General features: G+C 38.2%; 3 protein-coding genes across 3 annotated transcripts; 1 reads left to right on the top strand and 2 right to left on the bottom strand.

Moving 5' to 3' along the window:
* Positions 1–1,267: 1,267 nt before the first annotated feature.
* Positions 1,268–13,027, bottom strand: LOC128212294 (uncharacterized). The gene is made up of 2 exons (XM_052917672.1): positions 12,723–13,027; positions 1,268–2,596 (listed from the first exon to the last, which is right to left on the bottom strand). The coding sequence occupies exon 2, from the start codon at positions 2,583–2,585 to the stop codon at positions 1,488–1,490; it is 1,098 nt and encodes a 365-aa protein (XP_052773632.1). The 5' UTR covers positions 2,586–2,596; positions 12,723–13,027; the 3' UTR covers positions 1,268–1,487.
* Positions 3,955–6,156, top strand: LOC128210660 (uncharacterized). The gene is made up of 4 exons (XM_052915012.1): positions 3,955–4,339; positions 4,473–4,646; positions 5,042–5,263; positions 5,459–6,156. The coding sequence occupies exons 1-4, from the start codon at positions 3,955–3,957 to the stop codon at positions 6,154–6,156; spliced, it is 1,479 nt and encodes a 492-aa protein (XP_052770972.1).
* Positions 11,964–12,659, bottom strand: LOC128210659 (uncharacterized). Its single transcript, XM_052915011.1, has one exon. The coding sequence runs from the start codon at positions 12,657–12,659 to the stop codon at positions 11,964–11,966; it is 696 nt and encodes a 231-aa protein (XP_052770971.1).
* Positions 13,028–22,445: the final 9,418 nt, after the last annotated feature.

Raw genomic sequence — 22,445 nt, 5'->3', positions numbered from 1 at the left:
TATTAAAAAAATTTCTTAAACCTCTTATCTAAAACTATGTCAACACGAAACACGAAACCACGACACATTTTTGATCGAATAGTCTGTAACATTTGGACACACAAAGATATTTATGTTATCGAATTGTCCGCCCCACCCGATCTGGTATTGGCCCTCTGGTATTGGCCCGCCCCCACCCGATCTGGTAATGTCCCCACCCGATCTTGTATTGGCTCGCCCGCACCCAGTCTTGTATTGGCTCGCCCCCACCCGATCTGATATTGGCCTGCCCCACCCGATCTGGTTTTGGCCCCGTCCACCCATTTTGGTAGTGTAGAATCCCCTGAGTAGTTGAAAAGCATTTAACCAAAGCTATAGCATTATTATACATTGAATCAATAAAACAGTGAAAGCTACAGAACAAGGTTTTGTAATGTTGTTGTTGTTGTTGATGATGTTGATGTTATTGTTTTTGTTCTTGTTGTTTTTGTTAAAACACAGGACGATTGATATACGTTCATACTGCTGACTGTGTAAAAGATTTCCGTAATAAAGTAAGGAGTGGAATGGTGATTTTGTAAATAAAAACCTCCTGTTGAAAGTACATTCATAATGTTGTCAAACGGTTTGAAGTATTAAATAGTTGAGTCAAATGTTTTTCAAGTGTCATAAGAAGTTGTATTCCGGTCCACTTCATACTTTTGATACATTTTGGTAATGTCTTAACATTATAATAATCTTCAAATTAAAACGCTTTTATGACCAGCATAGTATAAAGTTAGCCATATTTTTCAAATTTGATCCTCTCAATAATTTGAGAACCGTGACTACAAATTATAATTGTAATTCGAAAAAAATGATCATCAAATCAAAAATATGCTTAAAAATTGAAATACATGTAAAAGCAAGTACGTGTTCATATCTAAGGCCATACACATGTACATATGTATAACACACTAATTTTCAATAGTATACCTTACATAAATTTGTCCCTTATATGTTCTATATGTACATATAAGGTCGATCGGTCTGTATAACATTGTGTTTTTATCAAATATCCAGTTTTATGACGTCAGCGGTCCATATCATATTTTGGCCAGTCTGGACCTCGGCAAAAAATATTGGACCGCTGACGTCATATAATTTGGACCGCTGACGTCATAAAACTGTTGAGAACGACTTGCGATTCTCACAACGGCGACCAATTGTCGCAAGAAAACATTAATTATCTTGTTCAATAATTTACATCAAAAGCGCTTTCAAAATATTGAATGATAAAATAAAATGTTCGATATAATATAAAGAATATAATATAAGGGTCATATGGCATTATATGGACTTGCCAGTCAGCCCCCGAAATTTGAAAGGATATGGGCTAACGCCTCGGTCCATATACACCTTCGTTGGCTGACTGGCCGGTCCTTATTATGTCATATGGCCCTCAGTTGTGTGTTATATTTCTTTAATTTTACATTTGTTACGATGCAGTAAGCAGTTTCTAGCACATTCTATGGGATGTTCGTGTCATAGTCAAATAGTGTAAAATCCATCCGGTACATGTTTACAAGCTTCTCTTTTGCCTGTTCGTCAATGCTGTCAAATGCTTCATGCAACGCAGCAGTCCGCTGTGATCGTCTCTCGTCCTCAGACATCGGGTTTTCACGCACAGTAGCCATTACCAATTTTAACATGAAGTTCTTATCTCCTAATAAGCTTTTTGGATTAAACTTATCCATTGGAAAGCCACATCGCTTTGGAATGTACCCTTGGATCTGGAGAGCTGACCAAAGTCTTAATGGCAATTTTTCCGCATTTACACATGGATATTGTCTGACGAGACGTTTTAGTGTAGTTTCATAGAAGGATTCAATCAGGCCAGGGAGATAGATATCTGCTTTGTTATCGAAGAGAGCACCACGTATAGTGTTGTATGTCTTTGATTCAATGTCAATAGACCTTAGAACATGGTCAACATCTCTGGAAAATGTCTCTTGCTTAATTATGTACAAGTCATTGGCATGGCAAATGAGAGGTACATACGTTATCCAGTTGGAAGACGGGCAGAAATGGTCGTACAGTGGTGGATTTCCAGAGAAGCCAATAACAAACTTGATAAAGTCGGAAAATGTTGTATCTAGAAAGCATTTCTTTCCCGGATAGAAATTTTGTATTTCTTCTATGAAAACGTGATATGCATTAGGCATGTAAATTTTATCAATATAAAATGAAAATAACCTTGCATAAGGATTTCTAGAAAATATCATCACCGTGTAATCCTGTATGTTATTTATGTTAAGTAGTTTTGGCTGGTTCGAAATATTGATGTGTACGCTTTCTCTGGACAAGCCAAATACACTATCAGCTACCTGGCTCCCATTATGAACTATCTGGTGCATTTGCTTCAAAAACGTTGAACCAATTTTGGCTACGAGAAATGACATGAGCTTATATTTTTCATCGCGAAACACCCCCACATGTATTGGTTCAAACGTTTCATTGAAGGGGATTCCAACTTTGTTAAGTTCGGCGAAACATAATGATTTCAGATGTTTTGTTCTCTTTCGCAACTGGTGTTCTGTCGAAATCAGATCGTTCGGAAAACCCATTCGTGCTTCTCCTGAAAGAAAACAGTGGAAATTCTTCTGAAAGTGAACGGGTAGATGACTTGAGAAACGTCAATACATAGTAATGTTTAATTTCCGTTTGGAAGCCTAATACTGGTGGTTATATTATGACGTTTGCACGATTTCATGTCGTTTAATTTGAACATATATAGTTCATCAGATGGTGGAAAGAACTGGGACAATCGCATTTCAGAATAAAAAGCAGCGCAATATAATGTCGTTTATATAGAAGAAAGGCCCTTCTGTCACCCCATGAGTGTTACATAATCCCACAAGATAGCAACACACAGATTGCATTTATATAGCATGAGCAGTAGTTAACTGGGTTGGCAAACTCAACCAGGTAATCATGATACGTTTTTAATACCGTCTTAAAATAAAGAATAAACGTACATAAGAACTTGTCTACAAAAGTATTTCAAGAAAGATCAGGATTGAATACACATAGAAAAAGGGCCGCTATTTCCTCAACGGGAATCTTTTTTCCTCCGACGTTACTTATCATAAACAAGAGTTTACAGGGACTTAACCGGAAGGCAAGTACTCAACAGTATATTTGTCCAGTCGCATCATTTTACAATATACGTACGTTATAGACGTAAATCTAAATTTGTAATGACGTGCAAAGCCGGCATTAATAAAATCCTTATGTAATATCACTTGCATGCTTGTGGGGGTGGGGGTGTGCGTGGGTGCGTGTGTGTGTTTTTGTGTGTGGGGGGGGGGGTGTTCATGGGTGCGTGTGTGTGTGCGTGTGTGTGTTGGGGTGTGGCTGGGTGTGGATATGTGGATGGGGATGGGGGGTGCGTGTGTGCGCCGCTAGCGGCTGAATTGCTTGATCGACGTTTTTGCTTAAAATATATAATGTGTGCATACATACAGTAAACATATCATTGTTATAGAAACACACGAATGTTTACATGCTTTGAAATAGCTGACTGATTGATCGACTTTTTTTAGAAAAATCGCTTCAGATTGATAATTTGTGCATACAAACAATTAATTTATAATTATTTAGAAGAAAAAGCATATATACATGCTTTGAAATAGAAACGAATTTCAGGCCGCTAGCTCGCCAGGCCCGTAACTTCACGCCGCTATACGGCTGAAGTGCTTGATCGACATTTTTGAAGAAAAAAAAGATAATCGCTTCAGAGTGATAATTTGTGCTTAATACACATGTTACTATATATAGTAACATTTTAACGTTGTCAGAATAGTCATTATCGGCGCGGCGGGACCATAATCATCAAAATTGATAATAGCCCCGGGGCTATTATCAGTCACGTGACCGATAATGACCCTGCGATTGTCCGCACGTGCAACGTGACGCAATTTCACGTTGTTGAAGATGGCTGACGGAGTAGACATGGGTGAACGTACGCTCGAAAATTTAGCCAACAGGCTACTTCAACTGGATTCTGCCATCGAAAAAAATGAACATTTCACTGAGGCACAAGCCCGGCAATTCATTGAAGCAAAGAAAAACAAGGCTACGGTAACAAAAACAAGGAGTGACATGAAAAAGGCGAACGATTGGCTGAATGATGACGGCGAGACCCGCCAGATCAAAGACATTCCACAAAAGGAGCTAGATATTCTTTTATCCAGATTCCTGCTCAGTGTCAAGAAGAACAAGCTTTCGGCAGAGGCGAATGGCCCCGCTGCAACCAACTTCGAGCCATCTACCCTGCGTGGCATCTTGTCAAGTGTAAAGAGACACCTGTCCGAGAATGGTAGGCGTATTTCTGTTTGTTATTATTATCTAAAACAACTAAAGTTAATATATAAACACCTTAATAGTTATATATTTTATAGTTGCCTATAATTTTATGCACAGACTTTGATTATTTTAATCATAATCAACAGAGTACGAAGGCGATGTCATGGGCGGAAAAGAGTTCAAACTCACACGGGACACGCTAAAAGCGAAATGCGTGGACTTGAAAGAAAAGGGACTTGGCAACAAAAACAGAGAGCCGATCCCTTCACTTCCTCAGAGATTCAACAACTCTACGAAAAGGAACTTCATGGAGCCGGTAAGTTTGGCAGTTAATTGATTGTTTACATATCACTAAGCAACAAAGACAAGGGAGACAACTAAAGCATAAAGAGAACGATATAAGCCGGTCCCCGGTATTCAAAATAGCCTACCTTTATAATATGTATTGCGTGGTAATAATGAATAATGGGTAATTATTATTGTATGACGAAATTCATGGATTTTATGTCTGTTATTTTATATTTCTTTAACCTAATATATATTTTATAAACATTCATTACTATATTAAGGTAGAAAAAAGAAATCTATATGCATTTAGAGTGAGTTTACAGTGCAGTACATTGTTAAACAGTAGAGAACATTATACGACATAATAATCAAGCACATTTTAACTATGTAATTGTTTCAAATAGTATAAATTTCGAATTAATTACAGCCTCTCCAATTTCCCTCACAAATACCATTTGGCTTAACAACACCATGCACCTTGGATTGCGAGGAAGACAGGAGCACTTGACCATGTTGTGGGGGGACTTGGAATTAAGCCAGACCTCCGATGGTGTGTGTTACTTGGCCTTCACGGAGAGGGCGACAAAAACAAGAAACGGTGTTGCTGGTGACCACAGGCAATATGTACCTAAGCTCTTTGAACAGCCAGGTAACCAAGTAAAAATAGCATTGTTACAAAAAGGTTATTTTTTCTATTGTTAACAGATGATGTTCATTTATTGCAGTTATTAGCAAAACTTTTTAAACTAAAATCCATTTAAAATAAGAATTCAAATGTTGATTTTGTAAAAAAGAAATAAATATGTGATTGAGTACTCTGAATGTGTTTTATAATTATTTGCAGGAGACCCAAACTGCCCTGTAAGGTTGTATCAGCTTTACAATGAAAAGAGACCACCTCAGATGTCCGCCCCAGAAACAAGGTTTTATGTAGCCCTGAATCCAAATTTTGGAAAGGGAACAGAATCAAATGATCTCTGGTTCATCAACCAAAACCTGGGAAAAAATAAATTGGGACAACTGGCCAAAACCATGAGTGAGCAGGCTGGATTTCAGGCTATGCATGTTAATCACTCTGCAAGAAAAACATGCATTTCAAATTTGCTGGATGCCGGTTGTTTCCCCACTGAGGTGGCACAGCTGACTGGTCACAAAAATCTGATGTCTCTAAATCATTACCATACAAACAATATAGAAAAGCAGCAAAACATGTCCAATATTCTTCACATATGTAAGAGAAAAGAACCAGTGACAAATCCAGAACCAGAACCAATTACTAGCATGGAGGAATTTGATGATGATGACAATCAGGAACTTGTAGCAGCATCCCAGGAAATTGAGCAAGCGCTATCCTCCATCCAAACATATGAAGAGATTCCTGTAAGAAAACCAACACATGATGAAGCTGAACAAGTTTTAGACCTTCCCATTAAACAAAGCCCAGGTGGAACACTGACCCTGCAAAAATTTATGAAGGACCCTCAGTCACTGTTTAATGGCTGCACCTTTAATGGGCCTATCAGCATTAATTTGAGAAATTAGGAACCATACAGTATGCATGCATAACTTGTACTGCCTCCTTAAGTTGTAGGCACTGGAATGAGTGAACAAAGTTATTCTGCATACATGTCTTATTCCATTCATCCACTGTTATTATTATATTGTTTTTATTTCACATGTTTTGGGGTTGAAAAATGTTCTTTTATCTTCACTTCCTGTGAAATAAATGTGTGCTACATGTATTTTATTTCAATTTGCTTTTCCAGTATCGGCATATCGACAGACTATTGAATACTTGAGTCAAAACATGTGTATTAAACAGTTCAATATATGGCCGCGCGGAGCCAATGAGTGATAATAGCCCCGGCATATCGATAATGGCCCTCGGGCTAAAGCCCTCGGGCCATTATCAACATGCCGGGGCTATTATCACTCATTGGCCCCGCGCGGCCATATATTAATCTCTAATTAATAAAGCAAATTATTAACATTGTTTTATAAGGAAAATCATGTACACATGCTGTGAAATAGGAAACAATGTTAGGCCGCTAGGCCTCTAACTTCACGCCGCTAGAAGAAATGTAAATAATCGCTTCAGAGTGATAATTATGTTAATGTGTGAATAAAAACATCGATTTATCATTGTTTTCCAAGAAAACGCATGCACAATTGCATTAAAATTAAGAGAAAATCTTAGGCCACTAGGCCACCAACTTCACGCCGCTAGGCCGCTATCTTCATGCCACTAAGCCATTAATTTCACGTACATGTGTATGTGTGAGTGTGTGTGTGTGTGTGTATGTGCCAAAACAATCCAAATAATTATATCACTTTAAATCAGTGCTTTTATTGAAATTGAACATACCTTGGCTTTCGAGATTCTTCCTCTGGGCAGACTGACTTTACAAAATATTACTACATATGGAAATCACCATCACTACGAGTATCAGGGTGGTTGAAACTCCAACACATTTTGAAACTAAACTCATTGCTGTAAGTAATCTGTATCTGTATGAAATTGTTTAAATAATGGGCATGTATAACACCGTATATCGTGTACACTGCGGCTGTTAGCAGGTTACAATCCTAGGTGAAGTCAAAAAATTTTTTTATAGATGTATTTGCATTTTATAAAAAAAATCATTATCCCGTCCCTCTTCCGGAACGTATCATAAGAAAAACAAACTCAATTACGAATGTATAATAAGTTCTTTTGAGAAAGCAAAAAAAAAAAAAAAATAGTTTTTTTTTTAATTTATAATGAAACACTGTTGGTCACCAGAAATTGTTCATTAAAATTCAAAGGCGTCGTTACATTTCATGAAAAAATATCCACTGCCTGGCTATAAATCCATGATCCCAAACTTGATAGTAAACAATTATTAAACGTTGAAAAAGGGAAACGCTGACAGTGATTCGGCTTGCGAAACATTTTTTTTCATATTGGTATATTAACTTAAGACTTTGTCATCGTCTTGTATATTTCAGGCCCAAAATCATGGCATGCTCCAATGAATCATAAACGTTAACAGTAAAATGAGTATTTTCGCCACATTTTCGAATGTTTATGAATGACTGCGCTCTTTTGAAAAATTACCATCATTGTTAAAGGTATATGTATCAACTTTCACACACTTGACTTTTTAATGTTTTTACCAATAACACGTTATAGTACCTTTAAACATTTAGATGTACACAAATCAACGCAAAATATGAAGAAAATAAGCGTCACCGCCGTTGGATTACGTACTGCAGGGCCAGTGTTCAATACATATCTTATCCTTATCCTAAGACCTGCCTCAGTGATTCCAATCAGCCTATTGGTCAGCTAAAAGTACAGGCCAATTATAACCCTCAGTTTCTAATCTTAATTTTAAGTTCAATCAAAATTGAGTATTGAATACGGCCCCTGGACCCTGTTTCTCTTTCAGATCGTAAGGATTTACAGGCGTAACGTCGTTTCTGGGGTAACGTCGTGAATGGGTAACGTCGTTTCCGGGGTAACGTCGTGTCTGGGTAACGTCGTGTCTAAGTAACGTCGTTTCTGGGGTAACGTCGTGTCTGGGTAACCTCGTGTCTGGGTAACGTCGTGTCTAAGTAACGTCGTTTCTGGGGTAACGTCGTGTCTGGGTAACCTCGTGTCTGGGTAACGTCGTTTCCGGGGAAACGTCGTTTCTTGGGTAACGTCGTGTCGGGGTAACGTCGTGTCTGGGTAACGTCGTGTCTGGTTAACGTCGTTTCTGGGGTAACGTCGTTTCTGGGGTAACGTCGTTTCTGGGGTAACGTCGTTTCTGGGGTAACGTCGTTTCTGGGGTAACGTCGTGTCTGGGGTAACTTCGTGTCTATGTAACGTTGTGCCTGGGTAACGTCGTTTCTGGGGTAACGTCGTGTCTGGGTTACGTCGTTTCTAGGGTAACGTCGTTTCTAGGGTAACGTCGTGTCTGGGTAACGTCGTTTCTGGAGTAACGTCGTTTCTGGGGTAACGTCGTGTCTGGGTAACGTCGTGTCTGGGTAAAGTCGTTTCTGGGGTAACGTCGTGTCTGGGTAAAGTCGTTTCTGAGTTTCTGCGGTAACGTCGTGTCTGGATAACGTCGTTTCTTGCGGTTCAGTTAAACTATCGTTTGGACATTTATCTCTTGAGCGCACCGTTGTCAGGAATATTTGGCCAATTGAATGAAATATGCATGGACTGAAATGACAAGTGGCATTGACACTGGATGCCGTTGGGGTAGTTTTAAGATTATGACCATTCAAAGTGTGAGGAAAGAAGGCGCAGTTTTAATCATGTCCAGATGATGACTGATATTTGCAGATGAACATGTATCCTCTTAGCAGCAGGGAATAAGTAAATATGGTGTAAATTTTAATGACCAAAATGAGTTGTGACCTTTACCTTTGACACTATGACCTCAAAATCCATACGGGTCATTAACAGGTCACCCCAAACCTCAGTGTAAAGTGTGAGGGCAATGAGTGCAGGCATTGTCGAGCTATCGCACTGACATGCTTTTTGCGTTCAAGGTCACTGTGATTTGCATTAATTTTCAACCTGATGACCCCTAAATTACTGGGGTCATATACTGGTCAAGCCCAAATTCCAAGTCAAGTTTAAGGGCCATGGGTGTAGGCACTGTCGAATTATTTCTCGGACAACCTATTAGCATTCGATGTCACTGTGACCTTGATCTTTGACCCGATGACCCTCAAAACAATAGGGGTCATCTACTGGTCAGGCCTAGCCTCCATGTCAAGTTTGATGACCATGTGTCCAGACATTGTTGAGTTATCACTCGGACAAGCTTTAACAACCTTTTTCTTGTTAAAGATCACTGTGACCATGACCTTTGACTCGATGCACCCTAAAATGATAAGGCGTCATTACTGGTAGGTCCAACCTCCAAGTCGAGTTTGAGTGTGCAGGCATTGTCGAGTTATCACTCGGACAAGCTTTGACAACCTTTTTCTAGTTAAAGGCCACTTTGACCATGACCTTTGACTCGATGCAACCCTAAAATAATATGGCGTCATTACTGGTAGGTCCAACCTAAAACAATAGGGGTATTTGCTGATCAGGCCTAGCCTCCATTTCAGGTTTCATGACCATATGTCCAGGCATTGTTAAGAAATCTGACAAGCTTGGCAATCTTTTCCAGTTAAAGGTCACTCTGACCTTGACCTCTGACCAAATGACCCCTAAATTCAATAGGGGATATTTACTGGTCAGACCGAACCTTCATGTCAAGTTTGACAACCATGGGTCCAGGAATTGTGGAGTTATCACTCGGACATGCTTTGGTCTACCAACGAACCGACGGACATTTGAAAAGCAATATACCCCCTCTTTTTCGAAGGGGGGGGGGGGCATAATAACACAAACCTGAACATGACCTATTTGTAAGAACTGTTTTTGTTTGTAATGTGCATCTCACAATCACCCTCTCCAAAGCTTTACTTCATCAAATCAGTCTCGACAAATTTCTTCTACGATTGGTCGCTGCCAAAGAGGCTTTTAAATTAACAGTATATATTTTTGTATCACTTTGTTACAAACATATACCCAAAGACACACGGAACTCTTAAGTGACGTTTATTTCAGGTTTGATTGCGTTTATGCTGTATGAAACAGTAGGGCACGCGAGCTAATTCCTTGAAGCGCGTTTGCTTCTTGGTCATTTGCTCGCTCGCACTATTAAGTTCATGAAGCAAAATCGCAAGAAAAAAAATGCGATCAATCTTATAATTACATTTCCAAAAAGTATTCATTGCTATTTAAAAAAAGCAGTATCTTCTGAAATATTCTTTTTGCTTTTAAAGAAGTGTAACCGACAACATATTTTTTTTTTAATAATAGCTGACTTTTGTAACGTCAACGTTTGGTTGACTTAAAGCCAGACCATTCAATGCATCAAACACTTGAAATGCTCGTAGTTTCGCGCCATACAACTCTTCAAAACGATATCTTCCCTTTCGTTGTACTAGTATAACTCTTTCAGAGGATTGAGTTATCAAGAACATAACGTGCTACCACATAGAAGAATGTACTTTGAGCTGAAACATATTTATTCAGTTTAATGGATTGCATAACTTTACATAAATAAATACAAATGTAAATGTACAAAACCAATAAATGTGTCTGAATGGATTGGAAGGCAAACAATTTAATGGTTATATGAGTTCCTTCTTATGTTGGAGCTGTACATATGTATTCAGTTAAATGAATTACATAACTTTACATAAATAAATACAATGTACAAAACCAATATATGTGTCTGAATGGATTGGAAGGCAGGCAATTAAAAAACGGAAATTTAACAATTAACTTAGGAAAAACCAATATTTTATTAATTTAGATTAACTTCTTATTACACCCAAATATGTTGCAAAGGATATATATTTTATTGCTAAAAAGAATGTAGCCCAGTCCTCAACAAAACGCATTTTGTTACTCTGGTATTGGCCCTCCCCCACCCGATCTGGTATTGGCCCTCCCCCACCCGATCTGGTATTGGCCCTCTAAGACCCGATCTGGTATTGGCCCTCCCCCACCCGATCTGGTATTGGCCCGCTAATACCCGATCTTATATTGACCCTCCCCCACTCGATCTGGTATTGGCTGGCCCACACCCGATCTGGTATTGGCTCGCCCACACCCAATCTGGTATTGGCTTGCCAATACCCGATCTGATATTGACCCTGCCCACCCGATAAAAGCAATCACGTACATCCGTTTATATCGGAGGTCATACACATGTACATTTGTATAACACATAGACACACTAATTTCCAATAGTATTATATACCTTACATAAATTTGTCCCTTATATGTACACATATTAAACCTTACATAAATGTGTCCCTTCTTTGTGTATATAGGTTGATCGGTCCGTATATCAATGTATTTTAATACAAATCCAGTTTTTATGACGTCAGCAGTCCATATAATGTTTTTGCCGGTCCACGCCAAAAATATCATATGGACTGCCGACGACATATATTATGGACCGCTGACGTCATAAAACAGGTGAGTGTTGCTTGCAATTTTCACAAAGACATTTCATTCGCAAGTAAACATTATTAGATTTGTCCAATAAAACACATCAAAGCCGCTTTAAAATTATTAACTGGTAAAAAAGTGTACTGTATAATATAAGAAATATAACACACCACTTCGGGCCATACGGCATTATAAGGACGGCCAGTCAGTCCCCGACGGTGAATGGACCGAGGCGTTATATACACCTTCGGGGGCTAACTGGCCGGTTCTAATAATGTCATTAGCTCCTCAGTTGTGTGTTATATTTCTTAAATGTTACATTTGTTACGATACAGTAAGCAGTTTCTAGCACATCCTATGGGATGTTGGTATCATAGTCAAATAGAGTAAAATCCATTCGGTACATGCTCACAAGCTTCTGTTTTGCCTGTTCGTCAATGCTGTCAAATGCTTTATGCAACGCAGCAGCCCGCTGTGATCGTCTCTCGTCCTCAGTCATCGGGTTTTCACGCACAGTATCCATTACCAATTTTAACATGAAGCTCTTGTCTTCTAGTAAGTCTTTAGGTTGAAACTTCTCCATTGGAAAACCACAACGCTTTGGAATGTACCCTTGAATCTGGAGAGCTGACCAAAGTCTTCTTGACAAATTTTTCGCATTTGCACATGGATTTTGTCTGAGGAGACGTTTAACTTTAGTTTCATAGTAGGATTCAATCAGACCAGGGAGATAAATATCTGCTTTGTTCTCGAAGAGAGCACCACGTATAGTGTTGTATGTCTTTGATTCAATATCAATAGACCTTAGAACATGGTCAACATCTCTAGAAAATGTCTCTTGCTTAATTATGTACAAGTCATTGGCATGGCAAATGAGAGGTACATACGTTATCCAGTTGGAAGACGGGCAGAAATGGTCATACATTGGTGGATTTCCGGAGAAGCCAATAACAACCTTGATAAAGTCGGAAAAAGTGATATCTAGGGAGCATTTCTTTCCCGGAAGGAAATTTTGAATTTCTTTTATGACAGCGGGAGATGCATTAGGCATGTAAAGTTTATCAATATAAAATGAAAATAACCTTGCATAAGGATTTCTAGAAAAAATCATTACCGTGTAATCCTGTATGTTATTTATGTTCAGTAGTTTTTGCCGGTTCGCTATATCGGAGTGTACCTTTTCTCTGGACAAACTAAATACACCATCAGCTGTCTCGATCCCATTATGGACTATCTGGTGCATTTGCTTCAAAAAAGTTGAACCAATTTTGGCTACAAGAAATGACATGAGCTTATATTTTTCATCGCGAAACACCCCCACATGTTTTGGTTTAAACGTTTCATTGAAGGGGATTCCAACTTTGTTAAGCTCAGCGAAACATAATGATTTCAGATGTTTTGTTCTCTTTCGCAACTGGTGTTCTGTCGATATCAGCTCGTTCGGGAATCCCATTGTCGCTTCTCCTGAAAGAAAACAGTGGAAATATTTCTGAAAGTGAACAGGTAGCTGAATTGAGAAACGTCAATATATAGCACTTTTTAATTTCAGTTTGAAAGCCTTATACTAGTGGGTGTATTATGACGTTTGCACGATTTCATGTCGTTTGCATTAATCATATATAATTCATCAGATAGTGGGTAGAACTGGGACAAGCGCATTTCAGAATAAAAAGCAGCGGAATATAATGTCGTTGATATAGGAGCAAGAGCCTTCAGGCAACCAATGAGTGTGACAGAATCCCATTAGATAACAAAACACAGATTGCATTTATATAGCATGAGCAGTAGTTAACTGGGTTGGCAAACTCAACCAGGCCCAAATTTCCCGAAACTTCTTACCCTTATTACAGGATTAAGCTAATCTCACTATTTTTGTTGTTCTATAAAATTTGTTATATTTACTTCTTAAAGATTTTTTTTTAATTATGTAGAAAAAATCTGTATGAATATCAGAATAAACCATTTTTCGTTTTTCAAAATCCATTTTCAGTATGTATTTTGGCTAATTGAAATAAGCGACTTAAGCCTGTTAAGCTTAAAGAAGTTTCGAGAAATTGGGGCCAGATGATCATGATACGTTTTTAATTCCGTCTTAAAATAAAGAATAAACTTACATAAGAACATGTCTACAAAAGTAATTCAAGAAAGATCAGGATTGCCTGCTCGAAAGGCTCGTGAATCACATTAAAAAGGGCCGCTATTTCCTCAACGGGAATCTTTTTTCCTCCGACGTTACTTATCATAAACAAGAGTTTATAGGGACTTTACCGGAAGGCAAGCACTCAACAGTATATTTGTCCAGTCGCATCATTTTACAATATACGTACGTAATAGACGTAAATCTAAATTTGTAATGACGTACAAAGCCGGCATTCATAAAATCCTAATGTAATGTAGCGAATTTGGGCCGAGCGATACGTTGTTAAACTGTTGTCTGCTGCTTTTACAGTAAGGCGTAGGATTTTGCTATTGTACACTTTCACTTTCATTTTGAATAGTTAGGAAACCCGCTATATTTCAATCATCTTAAAAGTTATTATTTCATTGGCAAAATACGTTTCGGAAGAATAGGAGGCTAAAGGAAATAGTAAGTAGTCATAAACAAATAGTATTTGGATTGCTTATATATTTGTTATGCACTCAATGCTAAACTTTTAATATGGGGTATGAAATTAGTTTTGAGAGTGAATTTCTCAATAAAAACAATAGCTAATAATACAACTTGATCGTAAATTGAAATAAGATGGTTGAATAATAATAATCATGATGCGAACAGCGATTTATTATAATAATGTTGTTTTCTGAAAATATGAAAATATAAGGCGAAACCCCCTACGGAAAAGACTTAACGTTGAAAATGGACGATTCCAACCGGTTAGGACCGTCCAATGTGGTCACGTGATATCGTGAGTATAAATACAGCAAACCAGCGGAATTTATTCATTCTTGTGCTGGCTTCTGCGAGAGCAACAATAGGGGTTAAACACTATTTGTCCTAGCGGCAAATATACATGTTAATTCCCTAGGGGTTTATACCGAACTATCTATATTAATATAGATATAAGTATGGTATAAACTGTGAACCAGAGAGTATTAAATAGAAAAGCGCCTCCTTAACAATAGAAGTAATGAAAGTAAACTCAAAAGTCCTTACCATACATTGACATAATACTATTAAGTACAGTTTTTAAGTGAAAAGCTAGGGATATAGGAAAAGTTAGATAATTTAATATGTGCGTCTATGAAAACTGTAAATATTCCAATCTTTGTTGATTTATCATTGATTGAACGATAATTATTTTCACGATCCAATCATTTTAAATAATCATTAGTGCAAATTATTTGGCAAAGTAGCCAAAGAGGAAAATCTTATATATAACCATTTGAAAGTTAGCCCCGGCACGTTACAGTAATATCAATTGCATGCTTGTGGTGGGGGTGGGGTGCGTGGGTACGTGTGTGTGTTTTTGTGGTGGGGGGCTGTTCATGGGTGCGTGTGTGTGTGCGTGTGTGTGTGTGTGTGTGTGTGTGGGTGTGGCTGGGTGTGGATATATGGATGTGGATGGGGTGGGTGTGTGTGTGCGCCGCTAGGCCGCTGAACTGCTTGATCGACTTTCTTGCTTCGAATAGATAATGTGTGCATACATACAGTAAACATATCATTGTTATAGAAAAACACGAAAGTTTACATGCTTTGAAATAGCTGACTGTTTGATCGACTTTTTTGAGAAAATGATGATAATCGCTTCAGATTGATAATTTGTGCACACAAACAATTAAGATATTATTGTTTAGAAGAAAAAGCATATATACCTGCTTTGAAATAGAAACGAATTTTAGGCCGCTAGCTTGCCAGGCCCGTTACTTCACGCCGCTATATGGCTGAAGTGCTTGATCGTCATTTTTGAAGAAAAAAAAGATAATCGCTTCAGAGTGATAATTTGTGCATGAAAACAAATTATTAAGCATTGTTTTATAAGGAAAAGCATGTATACATGCTTTGAAATAGGAAAAATAATTAGGCCGCGAGGCCGGTAATTTCAAGCCGCTAGGCCCCTTGGCCACTGAGCTTCTTGATCGACTTTTTTGAGAAAAAATGATAATCGCTTCAGTTTGATAATGTGTGCATAAAAACGAATTATTAACATTGTTTTATAATAAAAAGCATGTACACATGCTTTGAAATAGGAAATAATTTTAGGCCGCTAGGTCTCTAATTTCACGCCGCTAGAAGAAATGTTAATAATCGATTCAGAGTGATAATTATGTTAATGTGTGAATAAAAACATCGATTTATCATTGTTTTCCAAAAAAACGCATGAACAATTGTTTAAAAATTAAGAGAAAAACTAAGGCCACTAGGCCACCAACTTCACGCCGATAAGCCGCTAACTTCACGTCACTAAGCCGTTAATTTCACGTACATGTGTGTATGTGTGTTTGTGTGTGAGGGTGTGTGTGTTTGTGTGTGTGTTTGTGTGTGTGTGTGTGTGTGTGTGTGATTGCGTGTGTGCGTGTGTGTGTGCGTGTGTGCGTGTGTGCGTAAACAATCCAAATAATTATATCTCTGTAAAAGGAGTGCTTTAATTATAATTGAACATACCTGGGCTTTCGAGATTCTTCCTCTGGGCAGACTGACTATACAAAATATTGCTACAGATGGAAAGCACCATCAGTACGAGTATCAGGGTGGTTGAAACTCCAACACATTTTGAAACTAAACTCATTGCTGTAAGTAATCCGTATCTGTATAAAGTTGTTTAAATAATGGACATGTATAACACTGTATATAGTGCACAACGCAGGTTTCAATCCTAGGTCAAGAATGCAATCGAAATCAAAACAAGTATATTTAATTTAAATATATTTACATTTTATGAAAACCATGACACTTCCGTTCTTCCGGAGCGTATCAAGAGAAAATCGCAATTACATATGCATTAGTTCTTTTGAGTGTAAAATAAGAAAAAGCAAAAAAATAACTTTTCGAATTAATAATGCAACACTGTAGGTAACCTAAAATTGTTTATTAAAATTCATAGGCTTCATTACATTTCATTTAGAAATATTTACACCTCAACTCTCATTCCTTAAATACACTGCCTTTCGGCAACTGCATTCATCAATCGATTAACGCAACATCTTCGATTATGTTCGGATCGCAATTTTATCGAATAACAATATACATGAAAACTATTGATCTTGTTATTGTTTGTATTGTGTCAGCAGGTCCCGTAAAGTATAAATTAACATTTTAGCAAGTGCTAAGTTATTATATTTTAAACGTTTTGTTGCCAAAAGTGTTTCAGTTTTACGTTTAAAAGTGATTTCAAGTGGTTGATCTTTTTCCGCGTTATTGTGACGTCATTTGAAAAAATGTTTCCGGTAACAGTCGGGTCGTCCTACTTACAGAATAGATAAGAAAGGATTAGTGAAAGGTAATTCGAAATGAAACGAAGTTTTTTTTAACGTTTCTTGAATAAAATAATGAACTATTGGTGTAAATATAAGGAATGAATTGCGGGGTTGATGTCATTATCGGGGTATGAACGCAATTGGGCTGGTCTAAGTGTGTGGAGTCCGAAGGACTCCACGCGTACTTTGACCAGCCCAATTGCGTTCAATTGACATCAACCCCGCAATTTATTCCTTAAATAACCACGGCCAGAATTTGGATCAATGATCCCAAAACTGATAGTAAATGATTATCAAACGTCAAAAAATTGGCATATTTACTAAAGACTTTGTCATCGTCTTGTATATTTCAGGCCCTAATCATGTCATGCTCCAATGAATAATAAACGTTAACAGTAAAATGAGTATTTTCGCCACATTTTCGAATGTTTATGATTATTGCGCTCTTTTGAAAAATTACCATAATTGTTAAAGGTATATGTATCACCTTTCACACACTTGACTTTTTAATGTTTTTACCAATAACGTTATAGTTCCTTTAAACATTTAGATGTACACAAATCAACGCAAAATATGAAGAAATAAGCGTCACCGCCGTTGGATTACGTACTGCAGGGCCAGTGTTCAAATCATATCCTTATCCTAAGACCTGCCTCAGTGATTCCAATCAGCCTATTGGTCAGCTAAAAGTACAGGCCAATTATAACACTCAGTTTCTAATCTTAATTTTAAATTCAATCAAAATAGGGTATTGAATCCGGCCCCTGGACCCCGATTTCCTTTCAGATCCTAAGGATTTCCAGTCGTAACGTCGTTTCTGGGGTAACGTCGTTTCTGGGGTAATGTCGTGTCTGGGTAACATCGTGTCTGAGTAACGTCGTTTCTGGGGTAACTTCGTGTCTGGGTAACGTCGTGTCTGGGTAACGTCGTGTCTGGGTAACGTCGTTTCTAGGGTAACGTCGTGTCTGAGTAACGTCGTGACTGGGTAACGTCGTGTCTGGGTAACGTCGTTTCTGGGGTAACGTCGTTTCTGGGGTAACATCGTGTCTGGGTAACGTCGTGTCTGGGTAACGTCGTTTCTGGGGTAACGTCGTTTCTGGAGTAACGTCGTTTCTGGGGTAACGTCGTTTCTTGTGTAAACTGCGGTTCAGTCAAACTATCGTTTGGATATTTATCTCTTGAGCGCCACGTTGTCAGGAATATTTGGCCAATTGAATGAAATATGCATGGACTGAAATGACAGCTGATTTGACATTGACACTGAATGTCGTTGGGGTAGTTTTAAGATTATGAACATTCAAAGTGTGAGGAAAGAAGGCGCAGTTTTAATCATGTTCAGATGATGACTGATATTTGCAGATAAACATGCATCCTCTAAGCAGCAGGGAATAAGAAAATAGTTTGTAAACTGTAATGACCAAAATGAGTTGTGACCTTTACCTTTGACACTATGACCTCAAAATCCATACGGGTCATTAACAGGCCACCCCAAACCTCAGTGTAAGGTGTGAGGGCCATGAGTGCAGGCATTATCGAGCTATCGCACTGACGTGCTTTTTGCGTTCAAGGTCACTGTGATTTTCATTTCAACCTGATGACCCCTAAATTCCTTAGGGGTCATATACTGGTCAAGCCCAAATTCCAAGTCAAGTTTAAGGGCCATGGGTGTAGGCACTGTCGAATTATTTCTCGGACAACCTATTAGCATTCGATGTCACTGTGACCTTGACCTTTGACCCTCAAAACAATAGGGGTCATCTACTGGTCAGGCCTAGCCTCCATGTCAAGTTTGATGACCATATGTCCAGACATTGTTGAGTTATCACTCGGACAAGCTTTAACAACCTTTTTCTAGTCGAAGATCACTGTGACCATGACCTTTGACTCGATGCACCCCTAAAATCATAAGGCGTCATTACTGGTAGGTCCAACTTCCAAGTCGAGTTTGAGTGTGCAGGCATTGTCGAGTTATCACTCGGACAAGCTTTGACAATCTTTTTCTAGTTAAAGGTCACTGTGACCATGACATTTGACTCGATGCACCCCTAAAATAATAAGGCCTCATTACTGGTAGGTCCAACCTAAAACAATAGGGGTATTTGCTGGTCAGGCCTAGCCTCTATGTCAGGTTTCATGACCATATGTCCAGGCATTGTTGGGAAATCTGACAAGCTTTGACAATCTTTTCCAGTTAAAGGTCACGCTGAGCTTGACCTCTGACCAAATGACCCCTAAATTCAATAGGGGACATTTACTGGTCAGACCGAACCTTCATGTCAAGTTTGACAACCATGGGTCCAGGAATTGTGGAGTCATCACTCGGACATGCTTTGGTCTAACGACGAACCGACCGACAAATGAAAAGCAATATACCCCCTCTTTTTCGAATGGGTGCATAATAACACCAAAACTGAACATGACCTATTTGTAAGAACTGTTTTTGTTTGTAACGTGCATCTCAAAATCACCCTCTCAAAAGCTTTACGTCATCAAATCAGTCTCGACAAATTTCTTCTACGATTGGTCGCTACCAAAGAGTCAGCCCCCGAAGGTGTATATAACGCCTCGGTCCATTCACCGTCGGGGGCTGACTGGCCGTCCTTGTAATGCCGTATGGCCCGAAGTGGTGTGTTATATTTCTTATATTATACAGTACACTTTTTTACCAGTTAATAATTTTAAAGCGGCTTTGATGCGTTTTATCGGACAAATCTAATAATGTTTACTTGCGAATGAAATGTCGTTGTGAAAATTGCAAGCAACACACACCTGTTTTATGACGTCAGCGGTCCATAATATATGTCGTCGGCAGTCCATATAATATTTTTGGCGTGGACCGGCAAAAACATTATATGGACTGCTGACGTCATAAAAACTGGATTTGTATTAAAATACATTGATATACGGACCGATCAACCTATATACACAAAGAAGGGACACATTTATGTAAGGTTTAATATGTGTACATATAAGGGACAAATTTATGTAAGGTATATAATACTATTGGGAATTAGTGTGTCTATGTGTTATACAAATGTACATGTGTATGACCTCCGATATGAACGGATGTACGTGATTGCTTTTATCGGGTGGGCAGGGTCAATATCAGATCGGGTATTGGCAAGCCAATACCAGATCGGGTGTGGGCGAGCCAATACCAGATCGGGTGTGGGCCAGCCAATACCAGATCGGGTGTGGGAGGGTCAATATCAGATCAGGTATTGGCGGGCCAGGTAATCATGATACGTTTTTAATACCGTCTTAAAATAAAGAATAAAAGTACATAAGAACTTGTCTACAAAAGTTTTTCAAGAAAGATCAGGATTGCCTGCTCGAAAGGCTCGTGAATCACATAGAAAAAGGGCCGCTATTTCCTCAACGGGAATCTTTTTTTTTGTTCATGGGTGCATGTGTGTGTGCGTGTGTGTGTGTGGGTGTGGCTGGATGTGGATATGTGGATGTGGATGGGGGGTTGCGTGTGTGCGCCGCTAGGCCGCTGAACTGCTTGATCGACTTTCTTGCTTCAAATAGATAATGTGTGCATACATACAGTAAACATATCATTGTTCTAGAAAAACACGAATGTTTACATGCTTTGAAATAGCTGACTGATTGATCGACTTTTTTGAGACAATGTTGATAATCGCTTCAGATTGATAATTTGTGCACACAAACAATTAAGATATTATTGTTTAGAAGAAAAAGCATATATACATGCTTTGAAATAGAAACGAATTTTAGGCCGCTAGCTTGCCAGGCCCGTTACTTCACGCCGCTATACGGCTGAAGCTTGACAATTTTGAAGACAAAAAAAGATAATCGCTTCAGAGTGATAATTTGTGCATGAAAACAAATGATTTAACATTGTTTTATAAGGAAAAGCATGTATACATGCTTTGAAATAGGAAAAATTAGGCCGCGAGGCCGGTAATTTCAAGCCGCTAGGCCCCTAGGCCACTGAGCTTCTTGATCGACTTTTTTGAGAAAAAAATGATAATCGCTTCAGTTTGATAATTTGTGCATAAAAACAAATTATTAACATTGTTTTATAATAAAAAGCATGTACACATGCTTTGAAATAGGAAATAATTTTAGGCCGCTAGGCCTCTAATTTCACGCCGCTAGAAGAAATGTTAATAATCGCTTTAGAGTGATAATTATGTTAATGTGTGAATAAAAACATCGATTTATCATTGTTTTCCAAAAAAACAACGCATGAACAATTGTTTTAAAATTAAGAGAAAAACTAAGGCCACTAGGCCACCAACTTCACGCCGATAAGCCGCTAACTTCACGTCACTAAGCCGTTAATTTCACGTACATGTGTGTGTGTGTGTGTGTGTGTGTGTGTGTGCGTGTGTGTGGGGGTGGGTGGGTGGGTGTGAGTGTTTGTGTGCTTGCGTTCGTGCGTGCGTGTGTGTGTGTGTTTGCGCGCGTAAACAATCCAAATAATTATATCTCTGTAAAATGAGTGCTTTAATTGAAATTGAACATACCTTGGCTTTCGAGATTCTTCTTTTGGGCAGACTGACTATACAAAATATTGCTACAAATGGAAAGCACCATCAGTACGAGTATCAGGGTGGTTGAAACTCCAACACATTTTGAAACTAAACTCATTGCTATAAGTAATCCGTATCTGTATAAAGTTGTTTAAATAATGGACATGTATAACACTGTATATCGTGCACAACGCCCCTGTTAGCAGGTTTCGATCATAGGTCAAGAATGCAATCGAAATCAAAACAAGTATATTTAATTTAAATATATTTACATTTTTATGAAAACCATGACCCTGCCGTTCTTCCGGAGCGTATCAAGCGAAAACCGCAATTACATATGCATTAGTTCTTTTGAGTGTAAAATAAGAAAAAGCAAAAAATAAATTAACTTATTGAATTTATAATGCAACACTGTAGGTAACTTAAAATTGTTTATTAAAATTCATTGGCTTCGTTACATTTCATTTAGAAATAACCACGGCCAAGATTTGGATCCATGATCCCAAAACTGATAGTAAATGATTATCAAACGTTAACAATTTGGTATATTTACTAAATACTTTGTCATCGTCTTGTAGATTTTGGGCCCAAAATCATGTCATGCTCCATAAATCATAAATGTTAAAATTAGTATTTTCGCCACATTTTCGAATGTTAATGAATGACTGCGCTCTTTTAAAAATTACCATCATTGTTAAAGGTGAATGTATTACCGTTTACACACTTGACTTTTTTAATGTTTTTTACTAATAGCACGTAATAGTTGCTTTAAACATTGAGATGTACACAAATTAACGCAAAATTTGAAGAAAATAAACCTATCTGCCGTTGAGTTACGCACTGCATGGCCAGTGTTTAATAATTATCTTATCCTTATCCTTAGACATGCCCAATATTCCATTCAGCCTTTTGCTCAGCTA

This window comes from Mya arenaria, chromosome 12 (assembly GCF_026914265.1).
Source record: "Mya arenaria isolate MELC-2E11 chromosome 12, ASM2691426v1".
In the NCBI taxonomy this organism is placed as follows: Eukaryota; Metazoa; Mollusca; class Bivalvia; order Myida; family Myidae; genus Mya; species Mya arenaria.
Note: the sequence above shows the minus strand (reverse complement) of the source record. Positions and strands in the feature narration are given on the sequence as shown.